This window comes from Coffea arabica, chromosome 5c, assembly GCF_036785885.1.
Source record: "Coffea arabica cultivar ET-39 chromosome 5c, Coffea Arabica ET-39 HiFi, whole genome shotgun sequence".
NCBI lineage: Eukaryota > Viridiplantae > Streptophyta > Magnoliopsida > Gentianales > Rubiaceae > Coffea > Coffea arabica.
This window is the reverse complement of record NC_092319.1, coordinates 45,881,923-45,900,785: the sequence shown is the minus strand read 5'-3', so window position 1 is coordinate 45,900,785 and position 18,863 is coordinate 45,881,923. Positions and strand designations below refer to the sequence as shown.

The following is an 18,863-nucleotide window of genomic DNA, read 5'->3' as shown; positions in this document are numbered from 1 at the left end:
TTCCATTGTTCTACAAATAGTGGGGAAAAAAGAAACACGCACTAACACACCAACAACAAGAAGTCAACAACCACAACTGAGCGGTCATCAGCAGGGACTTGCACGGCCAGTTTCGTTTTCCTGTTTCCTTAGAAGGTTCAGTGTACAACAACTCGAGCGTTGGTGTCGGAGGAAAAACAGACTATAAATTACTGAAGGGGCAAGACTGTAATGGCCGTTCAATAGGATATAGTAATAATGGTTTAACGTGTAGACATTGGCTTTGCGTGGCCAGGGGCCCAGTTGGTTGCTCGCCGTCTTAAAGGGGAATAATAAATGGAATAGTTCCATCAGGCTTCTGGATGAACCAAAAGATATTGGGAAGTATGACCAAGTGCTCGAGTAGTAAAAACTAATAACCCTCACACCTATCCAAAACGGTTCTAAGAATGGTCATCAATTTGAATGAATAAAGTTCTACTTTAATATTCATGTCGCCTTGTATGTATGGACGACAGCCACTCTGTCAAGGCATTGTTTCGTTGAAGGATTGAGAGCCCTGAATAAAAGCAGGAAAAGTACATGTACATATAAAGCAGCTTGACATCTCAGACTTCACCTATTCAATGAATAAGACGAGGTATTTTTTTCCTTTTTCATTTTCTTTAGGCCCCTAATCAGATCCAGTATGTTTTCTTTTCTATTGGATGAAGACTACTGTACTGATCCATCGGGTTGGACCATTATGTTCAACTGCCTTTCTTCTTATTATTATCCTTTTTTCCTTCCTGCATTCCTGTTCTTGCTTTGTTGGCGGCTTAGAAGTCCAAATCATCTAGCAATTCACCCTGTTTTCATCATAAGGTCACAATTCCCAAGCAGATAATGATGTATTAAACTATACTACTACTTTAGAAGTGTTGTCCTAGATAAACCAAACAAAAAGAAGCCATAGTGGAAGTCACAAACCGTTTACATCAAAGCCAGTAAAAAAGATTTTTTAAATGCATGATATACTCCCCCCGCCCTCCCCCCCCCCCCCCCCTCTGAAATTGTAGACACCCACAAAAGATTTTGGTTGTGGTTTCTGACGAGAGCAAGGATACCCAAAGAAGCGTCTGCTTAGACCCGGATTGTAATCTACTGATGTAACATTGAATCTTAGAAGTACCCAAAAAAAGGGCCTGTGTTTGTATGCACCAAATTTAAAAACATTTGGTGTTGTCAGACATATTGCAATGAATTCCATACAATGAGCTTATGATATAAATAATCAAGGGGGGGGGGGGGGTCGCATTAAGACTCAGTTAAGGGATCCGTTCAATACAGATAATTGACCAGAGTCTCCGTTCAAAAAGAAAACTTCCAATGGCACGTAAGATGATGATGAAATTGATGAAACAAATCTATAGGTAGGTTGCAAAATCTTGCTACCTTTGGCGCATGGAATGGTTAAAAGACGAGGTCCAGTTCTCATCTGCCAAACCTGCAAGCAAGAGTTCAAATGACTTAATCACAAAATTTACCTATTTCTATGCAAGTCACATTATTTTTGAGAGAAAAAAAGACAACCATCAAACTTAGCTGACTGGGAAAACAACATTTGTTCTGGCCTATTATGACGAGCACTCAAACAAACCTTGGCTAATTTATTAATCTTCAACTATTAAAATAGCAAAAGGTAAGCCCCACATGGTAATTCATGACAATGTCCAGATAGTTAAACCACAATATCAGGAAATTGTTAACAGTGCGTATGATCCTAGAAAGAAAGGTCCGACTAAAATGACAAGCGTGCAGCGCAATGGACCTAGAAAACTCCTGCGTAAAATGAAAGAAAGCCTACTACGTTTAGATTCCAAAGAATGATGAGTACAGAGAATCATTGACATAATCTGAAGAGTATGCACCAGAAATTACCTCGACTATCCCTTTACGTGGTGCATGGATGGCTAAACAAAGGCAATAATCACTCTTCTCATATTGATACCCAGCAGATCCTACGGTTGCGGAATTCTTCTTGGCAAGCATCTCAACAAACAAGCAGCTTGCATCTCGATATCCCTGCAAGATGTCAAAGTAAATCACCGGAAACGGCGTGTTATTAAAGATAAAATAGCTCGTTGCTAGAAGCAAACCTTCCATAGTCGCACAACAACAAGTGCCTGCGTGTCCAAAAGCAATATACGACCAAGGGAATCAGTTATTGCAGCCAGAGTACCACTAGGTGATAATGTGAGTTTTTCTCCCTTCCTTGGGTAATCCTTCAAACAAGTAAGAGGAGAAGCTGCCAAATTGAATGAATTCAAGATACGAGTCATGCAGAGTTCAACTCAGATAGAAAATGGAAGCAGACCAATACCTTACTGAAAACATCGATAACATCAGTCTAGAAAGCCCTCCACTGAGGGTTTTGTAATAAAACATATACTAATATGCAGTAACTGTAAGATTGCATCCCATGATATGAACTAAATGATATAACTTCAGAAACACTTTTGCAGGAAAAGCAAAGGAAGCCCTAAAAAATCAGAAAAACTTTTGTCAGAATGCCAAGTGAAAAGCTGAAAGGTAATGAAAACAATAGCCTAAATCCAATATGAGCATGATATAAGACAACGTTCAACAACTAAAAGCACTATACAACCTCGAGCAAGCGGTTGGGGTTTTTCCTCTTGTTTCTTTGTTGTTGTATCACTTCGCCAAATCATTTTTGAGATAGAAGATATAGTTGAAAATGTTGCAGGCACAACTTTTGACAGAATAGCTCCAACTATTGATCTGCTTCTGTCCTCCGAAAGTCTTGACAAAGTATATTCAACAGTGAGAAGACATGAAGAGGCATAAAACATCACAGCAATCCAAGGATTAAAAAAAAATTGAAGACCAAAAGCAGTATTACAAGAATCTTATAACCAATCTTCAAGCAGTCTAACCTGTATGCTGAAATCACCGCATCATCTCCAACTGTGACTGCACAATAATAACGTTGACTTGACTGTCCAACAATAAAAGCAGCTGAATTCAAAAACCAGATTAACATTCAGAAAGTTGCCAAAAGTCAACCTATACAAAAGAATAGCACTAAGCTACACAGGCACTTCCACTAAAGAAAGCAAACTATGACAAATAGAGCATGCAAAGCTCCAAAGGTGATGATATCCCTCAGTTCACTAAGAAGAGCACTAGATTTGTTGTACAAAAAGTCTTACTCAACCAGAATGGCTAATTGCAAAGAGGAACTAAAGAGGTTTCAGATGACAAGTGTAAGTACCTGAGGTTCCATTAGAGGAGGAGGCATGATGCCAGTGATAGCAGCATCAGCACACAATCCATACTTGCTAACATTCCATAGCTGATAAGGAAGCCTTCCAAATGAAGCTCCAGAATATTCTTGATCTCTCCTCATGTAACTCTGATCCCAGAAATTCAACTGTCTTTCTCGAAACCACCGATGCAGCATACTCTGCAGATATTCATCATCAAGGTGTAAAACAGCGTGTTAGATTCAAAAACATTAAAAGTTTCATTTAAGGACTCAACGATAAGAAAAAGGTTAGCACGGAAATTGTTAAATATTTATACAAGGCAAAAGCACTTGTAGCAACTTTGAAGACCTCAATGATAACTCCACCAGTTCAAACCAAGCATCAGACTGGAAACTGCTATTAAGTTTACTAGTTTACTTATTTTTATCTATTTGACTTGATGACTCTTTCTCATCATGCAAATGCTATTCCTCCTAATTCTTTTGAGATTTTCTTTAATTTCCTCTCAGCTCTCAAGGGAAGAATTAACTACATATTTACTATTTTTAACATTTAAAAAGTATAAAGCATTTTAGCAGATCTATCCTTTCTTCTACAAAACAGGTTTTTTGTACAACAGATGACGTCCAATAAACTAGATATGAGCAAAATGCTGACTTATTTGCATATACCTGAATGTCAGATCCATCAAATCGAGCAACTGTTGCTCGCATAACAACACAAACCTCCTCGGAAGATGTATCTTCCAACAGGTCCTTGTTAGTTCCACGAACTCTTAACTTGATAATCTTGGCATTGTTTACAAGCTGAAGAACAATTATGTGATCGTTAATAAACTTTTAACCGACTTAAATTCCACTGACACAAAAGAAATCAGTACATTCTCCTGATCAGGAAACTTTTAAGTGTCAACAGAAAAAAAATGAAATAACTGAAAAAGGAAGACATCTATCTTGTAACTATAATCTCTCTGCGATGAGCTCTCTAAAATAAAAAGAAAAAAGAACATCCCAGCTAAATGTACCTCGCACTATTGTCTAAACTCAATATCTTCCCATGTTTTCACCCAAGTTTTGTTAATTCGACAATCCATTTTGTTCAACTCACTACAAAGTTCCAAACTTTACTCCATTTCAATAGAATCCCTCAACAATTTTGCGTCAAATAAGCTAATTCAACAATTCCTTGACTCAATTCTACCAAATAAATTTAAAGGGGCCACTCGCATAAAAAAAATGTTGAAAACTTTACTCATTTCCACTTTTCTGCACAAAATAATACTACATAAAGCTCCCAACTTTGCTCATTTTCCTCCATTGTTTCCACAAACTAATACACATAGTTCCAAACCTCACTCAATTTCGATAATCCCACAACGATTCCTCGCCAATCAGCTCCATACCCATAATTGCATTGGTTCATAAATGAATTCATACCAAAAAGTAAAGTAAGAATTTAACCTGTTTGTGAATGAGATCGCCTTGGAGAGAATAGATTAAAAGAAAACCTGAAGAAGTTCCAATAGCAAGCACCCTAACGTCATCAAACACCAGCCACTCAATAGCGGAGATGTACTCGGCCGCGATCGGGGAGAGATCAGGGACAATTTTGAGGCGGTAAGAAGAGGGATCGGCGTCGTCGGACCAGTGGAGAACAAGGACAATTGAGCGGTTGGCAAGGGCTAAAGAATGGGTGTCAAGAGCAGTTAAAAGATTGGGATCGCTCACCAGCCAGCCTTCTTTACCTGCCCCAACATCCGATAAGTCTTCGCAGGCTATGCTGCCCAGCTCCGTCGTGTGGTAGCGTCGCGACATCGGTGGTTTGGAAAGGAGCGGAGCGGATTGGTGAATTCGATCGGAAGATGGTGAAAATTGACAGTTGGGATGTGAGGCAATCGACCGGGGACTGGGAGAAGGAAGAATATTAGAAAGCGTGGCAACGGAAGAAACGTATTACATACCGAAACTCGTACAGTTAGTAGGCAGCTACGGATGTGAACATCAAAATACATACATTTTGTGACGAAGTCATCCTTTCATATCAAGTGAGTCAACATTTATTGATATCAAACACTCTCTAATCTTCATCAAGTAAGTGAAATAGATGAACTAAATTCAAATATTCATCGTCGTTTGATTATTTGAATGAAGTTAAAATTGTGTTTAAATTTAGTTTGTTTATTTATTGAATCAAACTCAGACGAATTTTATCAAGTCGAAAGTGTCAAATCAGAGTAATTTAAATTTTTATATGTAAATTTCAAAATTGATGCAAATTGAACTGAGTTAAAAAGATGTACCGAATATAAAATATTGTTCATGTTCAATTTGATTAGATAGGATCAAGTTTCAATGAGTTCTTAATGCACTTTTATTGTTCTTTTTTTTTTTTTTTTTTTTGGTTGAAGGAGTGCACTTTTATTGTTCAAATATCCAAGTGGTACTATGATAATTGTCATAAAGTTCATAAAAGAAAGTAGAATTTGGACTAAAAATCATAGGATATGGAAGCAATAGAAGCATCCAATTACGATGTTTTGTGGATTTACGAAATTCCCCTTATGGCCAAGACCAACTTAGTGTGCAATTAGATCCTAAAAAACCTCATAATCAAAAAATTTTAGCATATAATTGGATCATAAGTATCTAAGATTGATGAATATATTTGTATCAAATATTCAAGAGGTAAAGCATTCACTCTCAATAAGTCAATATATAAAACATTTTGAATTAATCTTTTTTTCTGACACTATCAATGTATTCAATTTGAATTTTAATATCGAATTTTACATATATATATAATATGCATTTATATCCATCAGTATACACCGTATGAAAATTTTAGTCAAAACATTTTATCTCGGTAAATAGTAAGCAACTTTCTCATACTTGTAACAAGAAAAGTCGAATACATTATTCATCACTTGAGAAGTCAAGTGTTTTGAGTTTTAACCGGTAAAATTGTTAGCCTTATCCAACTTGCCTCACTCCACCAGATCCTGAAAATGCAGACCCAAAACCTCCCATTTGCTAAAGCCCTAAACCCTCCCCCCTTCAACTTTCAACCCTCATCATCATTTTCCAAGTTCTTAAACCCTCTTCACAGAAAGATTGCTCCAATTTATCCCTCTTCTGGAACCGCAAAATCCCTTAAAATCCATTGCCAAAACCCCACCCCACAATTTTCCCGCCAAAATGCCACCCACCAGAGGGACGTCCGGTCCTTTGCCGGACGGAGCAAAGGGAAGCCCGGAGGTACCTCCACTGGGCGCATCGAGGGTAACGCTGAAGTCCGTCGACAGGCTAAGCGAAACGCTCGCCGGAAAAGCAGGAAACTGGCAGAGAGCTTGTTTTACAGACTGAAGAACCCTAACAAGAATTACCCGGACAATTTATCGGAAGAGCAGCTTGAGATGATTGGTCTAGGATATGATAGAATGGTTAGGTTTATGGAAAAAGATGATCCAAATCTTAGGCACCCGTACGATTGGTACAAGTATGGTGAATTTGGACCTTATTCTTGGCGTGGGGTGGTTTTGGGTGAGCCAATTCATGGACGGATTACCGATGAGTGTGTAACTTTGATTGGTGAAGTTCGCAATCAAGAAGAGTGGGAGAAGATCGAGCAGTTTGAAATGGCTCGAGAATTTCAAACTAGATTAGATGCAATGGATAAAAATGTTAAGTTCAGGAATTTTTGGGTGTTTGTCAGGCATCCTAGGTGGAGGGTTTCGGAGTTGCCTTGGCAACAGTGGACTTTGGTAAGCGAGGTGGTTCTTGAAGCCGGGGATCAGAGGTTGGATAAGTGGAATTTGATGGGAAGGCTCGGAAATAAGGCAAGGTCCATGATTACACAGTGTGCAGCGTGGATGAGGCCTGATATAATTTATGTGAAGAGGCCAGTTTATCAGTGTAGATTTGAGCCTCAAGATGACTTTTTTAAGGAATTGACACCGTTGCTTGATCCACAGACTGAGGGGGATTTTTTGTTCCAGTTGGTGAATGATGATGGGAGGGTGGAATTCTGTACTTATTTTGGTGGATTATGTAGAATAGTGAAGGCGAATTCAAAGGCGTTTGTAGATGATGTTGTGAATGCTTATGAGAAGTTGAGTGATGAGAAGAAGTCGAAGTGCTTGGAGTTTTTATTGAACAACCATCCAGTGCCTCTGTTGCATCCATATACTAAGGAGTGGAAGGTGAAATTGGAGGAAATGGAGTTGGGTTGTGACGCCCCAGATGATGAGAATGGCGATCATGGTGATAATGATGAGGAAGGTCAGATAATGGACTGGATTGAGGATGATGGCGACGAAAATGATGGAAGGAGTGAAGTGGAGGATGGTGAAGACGATGATGCAATTTTGGATGTAGAGGATGCTGGAGATGATGAGTTGGGAATCAAGGAGGAAGAAGAGGATTTCGGTCCTGAAGAGGATCCAAACTACTGGGATGCGGAATTTAAGAAGGCATTGAGCAGTAATGAAGCAATGGAAAAGCTTGCAAAACGAGGCTTAGAGATATCTAACAAAATCTATGAAAAGCAGATTAGAGCAATGGAAAGGAGGGGCAAAGGGACAGTTGAAGAAGATGGGGATGAATTGGCAATGAGGCGAACAAGAGCAAAGGTCAGTCCAGCAGAATGGAAGAATCTCGGTTACGGTCCTTTCAGGAAAAGGATCAAAAAGAGTAAAGTACCGCCTGGTTTGTTCTTACGAGCTGCTGTTAGACCATTCACTTACAGAAACCTAGTCAAAGAGATTGTTTTGACAAGACATGCCATCATAGAAGGAGAGATTGGTAGGAAGAAGTGATATGTAGGTATTTTGACGGGTCTGGGAGTATGAATATCGCCAAAACATCAATGGCTATTTTTGCAGCTTCAGTCTGCAGCTAGTACTTCATGCTTGCATGATTTCTTACCTCTGCAGAGCTTGACTCGAAGCCTCAATACTTTGAGCTGTCCTTGCAAAACTTAACACCAAGTATGCCTTTCTTAATCTTTACTTTGAATCACATCTGAAGAAGCCTCTGGATAGGGATGTATCAACTATTGTCTGAGTATATGGTCCATACTGTAATCGAGCAGTGGCAATTCAAACCCTCTGCTCGAGATTTGCTCTATCCTAGGTTAGTGAAGCATATAAAAAAAAATGTATCACTGTTTACCGTTTAGTTTGTCCGTTGATGTTTTTCAATTATTCCATTATGGATGATTGGATATAGTATCGATAAGACACCTTCACGCTGCATTATTATGAAACCAAAATAAGGGATCAGAAACTTTCACCTAACCCCCCCCCCCCCCTTCTCCTCTCTCTCTCTTTTTTAGAGTTTATGGACACTAATGTACGAGTGGATTTCAGTTTAGCAAGCAATCTCCTATCATGTAACTGTTGATTTGCAGGGCTTCAAATGCATTGAGTTGTTAGCACGCAAAACATTACAATAAGCTAAAAATTGCTTGCTAATCCTTCAGAAACTATGCTGTTATTATTCCTGCTTACTGGTGTTCCTAAAGGGATGCTCAGAACCATTGGTAGGATGAATCTTTCAGTGCTACTTATCCAAAGGAAGGCGAAACACGACTCCAAAAGGAAGAAAATTAGATGCAACATAATCACCATAAAGGTCACAATAAACTGTTCACAATGAGGTCAATAACTACAATGTTCTCCCATTGGACCATCTGCTCTTCACTATCTACAGAATGAGTTACTCGAATTATGTCCTTCAGTTGCATAAAGTCACAAGTACACTGTTAGATGCCAGATTTTAACTGTTGAAGTACTGCTCCGGTAGATAGAATTTTAATCCAATGGCCTGCAATATACATAAAACCAGCCCATCAATCCAATTTTCATAAACTTTACCAAATCACAAAAGAGGGTGAAGAGGAAGTGACTTTACCCAAGAGTACCACAGGTGAAGTAATGAAGACACTAGCATTAAAATAAGGATATTATGTTTGTTAAATAGAGACTGATAAAATTATGCATGTCAAACAAGGAATCAGTAATGACTAAAGACAACTGAAAGATCATCCAGCCGCAAAACAATGTGCGATATTTCAACTATACTTTGGATACACAAGGTTGAATGACTGATCAAGCAATCAAGCAAGAAATCATAAGTAGCGCAACAGATCATCTTAATAATAAGTAGCATCCAGTTATGAGCTATCTAGCTGCTTGGAAGTTCAAAAGTCAAATACGCTCACTACCTCTGCAAATTTGATATCAGCATCACTATGATCATTTGGTCTTCCAGCAGCATCACCGACATAAAAGGAGCTATAAAAAAAATAAAATAAAATTCAACAAACCAATTGTGCAAGTTCTCGCAGCAAGTATAATTTAGACTATCAAGTCACTCAATGAAAAGCCATATGGCCAATAAATCCTGAATTGGCAGGAAAGAGTGGAAGGACAATAACTGATCCATGTCAATTAGAAGACCGGAATTGAAGTGCTTCTCCATGACATGCCACATCCCAGTTTTTGGTTTGCGATAGGCATCCTCTGGTTGACAGTTACTTAGTCCACAAGCAATAAAAACCTGCATATGGATTTGTGCAATGAAGAATTGAGTAGGTTTCCACAAGACAAGGAATTACTCTTTAGTAGACACAGCAGACTCAAAAAGTTTATCATGGTGGTAGTCTACAATATCAACTTTTTTGTTTAGTTCTTTTTCCAGAAAACTAAACAAACAATAAACCATTACAAAAAAGAAATACTGGATGACAAACATTAGCATGAAATTTGTTGGTAAATGTCTTCACAAATCTAATTCCAGCCATTTTTCATTAGAATACAGTCATGTTGAACACCTCATGCATCCTTCTATTACAAATGTTTGACATTCCAGGCATACAGTTGATTTTGGAATTTATTTTACTACTTGATTGTAAAAGAAGCTAAGTTTCAAGTAGAAAATAACCACATGCCTCCTCGCAAACAATGATGGTCTACCAAGAAAAAAGTAACAATCCATTTAAGTTACTCCATTGATAGATTTGACACCAAGACAAACCAACCTGAATTGGAACTTTTACAAGCTTTATGAAGCTTTCAATTCGCCCAATTTTTGAGTCCACTGCAACCTGTCTCTTCTTCTTCCAGCGCTCAATATTAGATTCATTAGTGAAAATAACCTAGTAAAAATGAAGATAATTCAGTAAGAGAGGAAAACAAAATAGTCAAAGACAGAAACTATAGTCAACTGGATCAGCAGCACCACGAATTTCATAATTCACAAACTAGTAAAGAAAGATTAAAGATTAAACAAGAAAAAGAGTCACACCAGCTTGTAGCCTTCATCATATAATCTCTGCAGCTTCTCTGGTATTGAAGGATACATAAGAGACCATGCATCTGCACCTATTCTAAAAGAAAAAGTAAATGTCAAGTTCTTCCAATTACGCTTCAAATAAAGATCCCCTGTAAGTTTGACACATATGACAAATCCAATCCAAACAACAATCAAAAGCTGCAAAACATGTTGCTAACTTTACTATAGTATATTCACTACCTCTGATATAAGAGCAATCCAGATTTCTCAGTTGTTGTTTCCATTCCAGTAGCACCACTTACTGCTCAGCCACTTAGCTAGATGTCGTATTCACTTACAGAGCATCTATGTTCCAAACTTTATTTTAATTTGAGCTTGATGTTTTAGAAGTTTAATGAAAGAAAAAGGGCTAGCTTGCAGATTAGAAAACTTAAATATGTCCGTGTAGTCCTGATTGTAAGCACTAAAAATGCTAACAACCAAGTCAATAGATTTTAAACATCTTCACACTATTATTCATGAATATCACAACAATAATACCTTGTTAGAAGGCAATGGTTCCTCACGCAATATACAGCAACAAAGTTTGACTATTATACTAATCTAGACTTTTATTTCATGTGACATCTTTCGTTCAAGAAAATGCAAAAGTCAAAATATGGGAATCTAAATAGATATATTACTTGTGGATTTGATACTTTTAAAAGACAATAAATCAGAAACAAAAAGGAATTTCATTCAGAAAGGTTAGCTTCACCCAACAAAGTTTAACTATGGAATTGTTGCTATTTTAGCAGGCCAAATTCAACTTCCTAACTTTATTGCACAAGAGTTCTAATGAAATTTTTTGATGCATATAAAAGATGGGAAATATGACATACTTGTTCACTGCTGTCTTGGCAAGACAACCATCAAAATCAAATGCAGCAATCTTCGTTGAATCATGAAGACCATCAACCTAAGAATTTAATATGAGATTTATCAAATGATGCACTGCAGTAAGGAACTCCAGAACAAACAAGGACTTCCGATATAACAGAAAGTTTAATTTCACAAAGTGGAGCAACAGAGATGTACTTTAAAGATGAATGTGTAGCACGAATAAAATCTTAATAATTATCTATGTAAAATAAGCCAGCTATAGCATGAATAAGTCTTACAGGGTTCTGTCATCTTCACAAGTGATATTCCATGATTCCTACTCACCCGTTCAAGAAATATGATAGTTTGGAATGCTTTCCACTGGGGCAGCAATGCAGCGTCCTGAATTTCAAAACGATATGAATAGGGAGGATGCATGATTAGAAAAAAGAAGACCAGTTGCTGGAACAGAGGTAATTCTACTTATTATTCCCTAAATCTAGAATAATTCAGCAGCTCTGAACCAGTTGCCTAAAATTTGAGCATACCTTGTACTTTTCCTTGATCTCAGTAGCAGAAAATGTGATCTCCAGCTTGCTGCCCTTGTCAGACTCAGATAGCTAACGGGAATTGGATGCAAGCGGTAGTTAAAAAAAGCAAAAAAATAAATGTGGGCAAATACTACTGAGAAGTACATCTTTGGTGCACAAGGAAGTAAATATATCGAGGACAAGTAGCAGAATGAATCACATGGTGTAACACTGAAGGTCCGTGCGTGATATAAGGAGAACCAGAAAGCAGCATTTATCCATGTTATTTTAAATGTGGTGCTGAATAAGTCATGAATGTGGTGTCCGTGGTTGGAAGGTATCAAATATGCTAGTACAATAAAATGAAACCAACAATACCACTGTCACCATATCTACAACAACCACAAAATTAAAGAGCCTCCAGTTCATCTGAGAAGGTACCTTTTTCTTCTTCACTTTTTGTTTCTCCATCTCATAACTCTCATCTTCATCATCTCGTCTGAGAACCTATTGAAAGTGGAGGGCATTAAGGCCTTTAAGATTATTAACATATGGCAAGCGATTAACATTAGAAATCTTACCTTGAATTCCTTGGTTTCAGTAATAGAATCTTTTTCTCCATCCAAAACCTGAAATGTCAAACAGCTATTATGAGTTATATAGAGAGCTCATACTGAGGACCACATGTTAATTACAATTGAATACCTGCACCGATAAGCTTAAATAGTTTCTAAATACAAGTTTATAACATGCAAGTTGCTTCATTATCACAGTAGCATATTGCCTTACAGTTTTATAGCATATAGTTGCATAAGCCATGAATTGGTAACATTGCTAGAAACTAAATGTTTGAATTTCAGGAGTACTTCACAATGCCACAGGGCAGTTTCACTGTCCAAAGCAAGAACTCAAAAGACCTGTGAAGAATGTAATGAACAATACCAAAAAACCATGAAGGATCCACAAAACAAATGCTTGACTAAGAAGGGTCCTAACAGGCTCATGAAGCATTATCTCAAGTTGCAGAATATTCTAACTAGATGTGAGAGAAGTCATTGTCCACCACAAGTCGTAACGAAGACAGACTCCACTTAAGGCATTAGTAGAGGAGATCACGCATAATCCTCTTCATCTTATGCTGAATTTCGCATTGCATATTGAACAGATAACCATAGCATCAAGGTGCAAAGAGGAGCTTATAAGAGTAAAAGACTATCTGTGGTGCAACATTTCACAAATAATATACCTTGTCTAGAGCCTGAACACTTTCCTTCATCAATTTCTTTAGTTCTTCTTGATCACTGCTCTGCATAGCCACAACCACAAAAATAACCAAATAAAATGAAGTCGACCCCACAGATTCTCTCAACTTCAAATCCAGCAGCCAAAAAAAAAAGCCATCTTTTTTAAAAGAAAATTTCTAATTTCACGGTAACAAGATTCTACTCATACTCGGTTTTCTAATATTCAAAAGTTTAACTGTTAGTTTCAAACAGTAATTTCCACTTCCCAGTATAGCCTACTATTTTGCTACTAAACTAAAATCTTCTTAAATAAAAAAAATAATGGAGAAATCCTTCGGAAGAAATTAAAATGCTGTACTACCTTGAGCGATGAAAATCCTTTGATGGACTCCGGCGATGCACCGGAATGGGAACTCAAAGGCAGACAATGCAAATGATGCCATTTGGTCATGTCGAAGCCTCGAGCGTCTCTGGTAACTAAACCAAGCCTTAAGGCACTTGCGGAGATTGTTTTCGAGCATTTCTTGCACGACGATCGTCCAGACTTGGCGTACTCCGCTATCATCTTCGCCGACGAAGAAGACGCCATTTTTGAGGAAAATAATGGGGATGGGGAAATTGTTGTGGAGCTAGGGCTTTTAGTAACTGTGAGGAAGTGAAAGAAATTGAGGACGACGGGCATCAATGTATTGGCGGACTGGGACGGCACGCCCGAAACTACTTTCCCGGAAAAATGCTTAGGAAACCGGGAAAGACCAATGATGTTTTCGGTAAACCGGCTGGTCCTGTGGCCGAACAGTCCCGGTTCATTTTGGTCTTATAAGCAAGTAATTTTTCTTTAAACCATCCCATTTGGTTTCTTAATTAATTAATTAGTAATTTTAGTCTTATTATTAGTGTTACTTTTTGAGTATGTAAATTTCGAATAATGCATATTGATATGAAATTATGAAGAGTTTATTTGTGAAATGAATCACAGAAGCTCGCCTGTTTTTTTTTTTTTTTTGGGATCTTCATTGTTTAATTTACTTTTAATTGCAATTATCCATTTCTAGTGTGAATATATTATGTACTAGAATGTTTCATGTGACATATTGTCATTTCAAAGCTCAAACACTAAGACAAAATCTCGTAATTTACCAAAATGTTCTCAAAAATTTTTTAGTGCTTGACTCATTGAGTATGTTTAGATAACCATGATTTGGGAAAAAAAAAATTTCTTGCATCATAAATACAATTTTTTTATTTTTTTATCTCATATACATTATATCATAAAAAATATTATAGTAATTATTTCAAATAATCTCCCGTTCGAATAAAAAGTGTTACAGTAATTTTTTATTTTAATTGTATCTCACAAGGTCCAAAAATTGGTGAATTGTGTGTTAGTAGCACTTTAACATTAGTTTTTTTTTTTTCTTTTCAATCCAAGCATCAATCAAGCAAATATTGGTTTTTAAAAAAAAAGAAAAAGAAAGTATCAATCAAGCAAAAAAATTGAACGATAAAGATTAAAACAAAAATGACATGGATAGAAAGAACAAAACAATTGAATAAGGAATAAAACCAGAAAAACGTGAATTGCTAAACTCCGTAAACTCTATGGCGTATGCCATGTCTGTCAGAGAGTGGTGCTTCGGCTTCCTGTAACCGCCGTTCCACCGAACATCGCTTCACTTCCGCCCATTTGGAAATCGATTAAAATCCTAGTTTTTTCATCAACAATTCCAATTTTCAGTCCTTCATGTTCTGCAAGCAATGGATCCAGACTATGAAAGAAGATTGATAGACGAGGTGATTTACCTCCACTCGTTATGGCACCAGGGGCCGCCTACTAGACCAACCCAACAGCCCACACCATCTGGCCTTCTCCATCACCCCTACAATCCCATACAATTCAAGAGGCAAGAAGGAATTAAACCTGCAAGCAGAAAAGGCAGAAAGAACTCCGATAGAAAACAATTGCAAGAATCCCATAACCCAACTCTATTGCCTTCTCCAGCTTCCGGAAAAGAATGGCCTTGCAATCCCACTTCTAATTCACCTCCGGCCACCACCTCCGGCTGGGGAACAAGCTGGCCGCAGTCGAGTCCGCAGACCCTTCTACCCTCCTCTGCAGAAAAAGCCAAACTTGCAGCCAGTCAGGCTCAATTTAAGGCTTTGCAGATAACTGAAGAATTTTTTAAGTCTGGTGATGATGATGATAAGGAGGATAGTGAGGATGATGATGATGATGATTCGCTGGAGGAGGAAGAGTATAGGTTTTTCTTTAAAGTATTTACAGAGGATAGGGAGTTGAGGGAGTATTACGAGAAGAATTATTATAATGGGGAATTTAATTGCTTAGTTTGCGGTGGTTTGGGGAAAAAGTTAGCCGGAAAGAAGTTTAAGGATTGTGTTGCTCTTGTTCAGCATTCGATTTCAATAGCCAAGACGAAGAAGAGGAGAGCTCATAGGGCTTATGGGCAGGTAATTTGCAAGGTTCTTGGATGGGACCTTGCTAGGCTTCCCACCATTGTCTCAGCATTGAGCGAAAAGCGTGAAATATGTTTGCAGAATTCACGCCAGGGTGACGTTGAGGGCCAGGACAAATGCAAAGCGCAGGTACTTTATGTTTCGTTGTCATGCATAATGATGCCCTGTTGGATATTAGTTGAACTCTGTAACCTTGTGAACATGTTTCAGGAAAAAGTTTGTAAAGGAACTGAGGGTAGTTCTGTTGTCCATGAAAATCAGGACAGTCAATTGGATGCTAGTAACTCAGGGCAGGTTGAGTGCGAGACGTGTACTTTATGCTGTGTTGTCATGGAATTTGCATGTGAAAGAGTCCTGGTGGACATCAGCTTATTGATACATTTCTTTGGAATGTTTAACAGGCAAATGTTGGCAAAGGAACTAATGATGTTTCAGTTTCTCTGGAAACTAAGGAAGCCCTTGTGAATGTTAGCAAAGGTGGAGAATATCTGCCAAAGGAGTGTGTTTGCACTGAAATTTTGCCAAATAATGGTGGTGAATCAGCAGATGCTAAGGTTTGTTAAACATTGTTGGTTTCTTAGCAATGTCGATGCTGTCCAGACAACAGATGAACTTTTTATTGAATTAAGGTGTTGTATGCCGCAGATTTCTTCCTCTGGAGCTGAGGCATCTGATAGTCCTGAAGTTTTCTGCCAGACAATTCCAGAGACTCTAGAACATACAGAAGCTGGACTGGTCAATGATGGATGAGTTCTCTACTGCATGCTGGCATCCACTGTTTTGTCCAAGGTCGGTCTGGCTCTTTTAAGTTTGTTAAATATTTGCATTGTGAACTATTTTGCAGATGAAGAATGTACTGGGGAGAATTTTTCAGTAATTGATAATGGATAGGTTAAAGTTAGGCTTCCTTAGATCTCAAACCACATTAACTAATAATCATGTTCTTCAGAATTCTGACCATTGTTGTAGTGGATAGCCTGTAAGTTGGCTACTTTATGTTTCACTCTGAAGCATGTAGCATTTAGTATGGATTATCTGGTTCCAGGTTGACCTTGTGAATGTTGATGCGTCTCCATGTTTGTGTTTCATGTTGCACATGAATGGAACTTCTCGATGTTTTCTTTGCCAAATAAAGTGTTTATTTTCAAAAGAAGCAGAAAAGCAATCAGACAAGGACATGGTCATCCTTTATACAAAAATTATCCTTTTAAATTGCTAGCCCACTTTTACGTAGCTACTTAGAGAAGCATAAATCAGGATATAGAGAGAGGGAGAGAGTGCATCATTCCTAGAGACTAATGAAGCTACTTTTTTAGATGTCTAGAAGTTTTAGCAGTACTTTAGCTGGAGCACCAACAAGCCAGAGAAATTGTCCCTTGCTGGACAATTTATTCAGGTTGAAAGTTGCAATACATGCTACCTATCTATTCAAGCCACCATCAGTTTCTTTGGCCATCAAAAGAAAGTTTGTCAATTCCAGTTTATAATACAGCTGACATGCTAATTTCTGGAGTTTTTTGAAGATTCAGTTCATCTACTTTCTTGCTTGCAATTCATCTTGGTTTCTGTTATTTAATAGAGTGCATATGGTCAATTATGAGATCATAAGATGCTCTGTAGTGACATGAAACTACATTTTCCCCAATTTTTAACTTCCCAAATTTCTAGTGCAGAGCTCTTATTGATTACCTGTTCCTCTTCATCTCCCTGTTTTTCATTGTAATCCGAAATGGGAATGGTTTAAAAATATTTATAGGACAACCATCTCCTTCCCCTCCTAGATTTTTGACCTTGGCTTTTCTTCGTTTGATTGGTACTGTCTTAATTAAGTTAGCAAAGGAAACCCTCGAGTTCATAATCATGACAGTAAAATGGAGAGTGCAGCAGGCTATTGAACTGCCAATATACAGTTCAGTATGCATTCCCTTCAAAAAGGATTCAACTGCTTCTTTCACCATCAGGTGTGAGACTCGTATGCATTGCATTTCCTCAGCAATCAATCAAAAGGTGCGTCAAAATTTTCAACCGGGGTACTACAACAAAGCCCAAGAATTTGTATTTTCATCAAACACGAACCCAGAAAAAATTGATGACATTTTGAGGTTTAATTTTGATGGTCTTGGATGACATTTTGGGGTTTAATTTTCATGTCAAGTGCAACATCAGTTATAATCAAGAAAATCGAACAGTCACAAAGTGGAATATTGCTTAGATATATACTTAATTGTACGTATACCCTAGAAATAGACGTGTACTCTCCCCTCCTTTCCTTTCCTTTCGTAATCCAAACGAGGCGGATGGATTCAGATTTTCTTTACTCTCCTCTCCTTTATTTTCCACTAGAGTTCTTTCCTTTTCTTTCCGCCTCGATCCTTTCCTTTCTTGTCCTTCAATCCAAACGGTGCCTTAGTTCAAAATCTATACTCTCTCTGTCCTATTGTTATTGCCATATTTTTACTTTATTGATGTTTCAAAATAACAATCACAATTTCAAATTTAAGACATGCTTTTCAATCTTACCATTTGAAAAATTAACTTTTTAAAATACTAATACACATCTACCAAGAGATTATTTTTAATTCAGAGGATAAATATCTAAATTCACCAGTGTCATCTCATTTAGATATAATGATTACTATGCCTCCATAAAAAAGTTGAATTTCTAAAAAAATGACCATAATATTGGGACAGAGAGAGTAATAAACTTGTTAAAGTCATTTTTAAAAATTTTTTTTGATATATAAAAATTACTCTAAAAGAACCAATTTTGATTTTATACCAAAAATACTTTAGTGGCCAAAAGTTCTACTATTAAATTCAAAGAATGATGCTCACCAAACATGTTAGCGTTGCTTTTGTCTCCAAAAATGTTTTTGAAAAGTAAGGTTCCGTTTGGTAAGTGAGTTTTTTTTTGTATTTGTCTAAAATTTTACTGTAATTTAATGCAGAAGTTTTAAAAAAAAAATTTTAAGTGTGTTTTTTTTAAATATTTTCAAGTATATAAGTTTAAAAATTTTGAGAAGTTTTTTGATGTCACTGTAACTAAAATTTTTAAAAAACGTGTAGCAGGCTTTGATAAAAAAAACTTATCTGCCAAACAAAGCCTAAATTATCTGTAAAAGCACCGCAATTTCAAAGTAGTCTTTAAAATTTTAGCTCACCAAACACGTTAGCATTGCTTTTGTCTCCAAAAGTGTTTTTGAAAAGTAAACT

The 18,863-nt window shown here is 37.3% G+C and overlaps 4 protein-coding genes across 6 annotated transcripts; 2 read left to right on the top strand and 2 right to left on the bottom strand.

Annotated features, from left to right (window-relative positions):
• Positions 1–420: 420 nt before the first annotated feature.
• On the bottom strand, positions 421–5,257 carry LOC113690466 (uncharacterized). 3 transcript variants are annotated; one of them, XM_027208379.2, is made up of 9 exons: positions 4,709–5,257; positions 3,920–4,054; positions 3,254–3,445; positions 2,916–2,977; positions 2,627–2,781; positions 2,118–2,266; positions 1,900–2,043; positions 1,414–1,465; positions 421–827 (listed from the first exon to the last, which is right to left on the bottom strand). In XM_027208379.2, exons 1-9 carry the CDS (start codon positions 5,060–5,062, stop codon positions 823–825), a joined length of 1,248 nt encoding a protein of 415 aa, XP_027064180.2. In that variant the 5' UTR covers positions 5,063–5,257; the 3' UTR covers positions 421–822. The 3 variants fall into 3 exon arrangements, with proteins under 3 accessions (XP_027064180.2, XP_027064179.2, XP_027064178.2); XM_027208378.2 differs by having other exon boundaries at positions 421–814; XM_027208377.2 differs by lacking the exon at positions 421–827 and having other exon boundaries at positions 1,111–1,465; positions 4,709–5,256.
• A 930-nt stretch (positions 5,258–6,187) lies between these two features.
• LOC113690464 (uncharacterized) lies at positions 6,188–8,221 on the top strand. Its single transcript, XM_027208375.2, has one exon. It carries the CDS (start codon positions 6,253–6,255, stop codon positions 8,059–8,061), a length of 1,809 nt encoding a protein of 602 aa, XP_027064176.2. The 5' UTR covers positions 6,188–6,252; the 3' UTR covers positions 8,062–8,221.
• Positions 8,222–8,843: 622 nt separating this feature from the next.
• Positions 8,844–13,961, bottom strand: LOC113690465 (polynucleotide 3'-phosphatase ZDP-like). The gene is made up of 12 exons (XM_027208376.2): positions 13,537–13,961; positions 13,178–13,237; positions 12,513–12,560; positions 12,373–12,438; positions 11,950–12,021; positions 11,747–11,803; positions 11,422–11,498; positions 10,553–10,634; positions 10,287–10,403; positions 9,684–9,805; positions 9,471–9,540; positions 8,844–9,070 (listed from the first exon to the last, which is right to left on the bottom strand). Exons 1-12 carry the CDS (start codon positions 13,855–13,857, stop codon positions 9,023–9,025), a joined length of 1,140 nt encoding a protein of 379 aa, XP_027064177.2. The 5' UTR covers positions 13,858–13,961; the 3' UTR covers positions 8,844–9,022.
• Positions 13,962–14,774: 813 nt separating this feature from the next.
• On the top strand, positions 14,775–16,709 carry LOC113690462 (uncharacterized). Its single transcript, XM_027208373.2, has 4 exons — positions 14,775–15,779; positions 15,861–15,944; positions 16,052–16,204; positions 16,296–16,709. Exons 1-4 carry the CDS (start codon positions 14,934–14,936, stop codon positions 16,398–16,400), a joined length of 1,188 nt encoding a protein of 395 aa, XP_027064174.1. The 5' UTR covers positions 14,775–14,933; the 3' UTR covers positions 16,401–16,709.
• Positions 16,710–18,863: the final 2,154 nt, after the last annotated feature.

Bases quoted from the DNA above. Each gene is read 5' to 3' on its own strand.
- LOC113690466 (XM_027208377.2), bottom strand. From the start codon at position 5,062: ATGTCGCGACGCTACCACACGACGGAGCTGGGCAGCATAGCCTGCGAA. The intron at 2,044-2,117 runs GTTTGCTTCTAG...GACATCTTGCAG, and splicing joins TTGTTGTGCGACTATGGAAG to GGATATCGAGATGCAAGCTG. The intron at 1,466-1,899 runs GTAATTTCTGGT...TCTTGCTTGCAG, and splicing joins CACGTAAAGGGATAGTCGAG to GTTTGGCAGATGAGAACTGG.
- LOC113690464 (XM_027208375.2), top strand. From the start codon at position 6,253: ATGCAGACCCAAAACCTCCCATTTGCTAAAGCCCTAAACCCTCCCCCC.
- LOC113690465 (XM_027208376.2), bottom strand. From the start codon at position 13,857: ATGCCCGTCGTCCTCAATTTCTTTCACTTCCTCACAGTTACTAAAAGC. The intron at 11,804-11,949 runs GTATGCTCAAAT...TTTGAAATTCAG, and splicing joins AGATCAAGGAAAAGTACAAG to GACGCTGCATTGCTGCCCCA. The intron at 10,404-10,552 runs GTGTGACTCTTT...CATTTTTACTAG, and splicing joins ATGATGAAGGCTACAAGCTG to GTTATTTTCACTAATGAATC.
- LOC113690462 (XM_027208373.2), top strand. From the start codon at position 14,934: ATGGATCCAGACTATGAAAGAAGATTGATAGACGAGGTGATTTACCTC. The intron at 15,945-16,051 runs GTTGAGTGCGAG...AATGTTTAACAG, and splicing joins ATGCTAGTAACTCAGGGCAG to GCAAATGTTGGCAAAGGAAC. The intron at 16,205-16,295 runs GTTTGTTAAACA...TGTATGCCGCAG, and splicing joins GTGAATCAGCAGATGCTAAG to ATTTCTTCCTCTGGAGCTGA.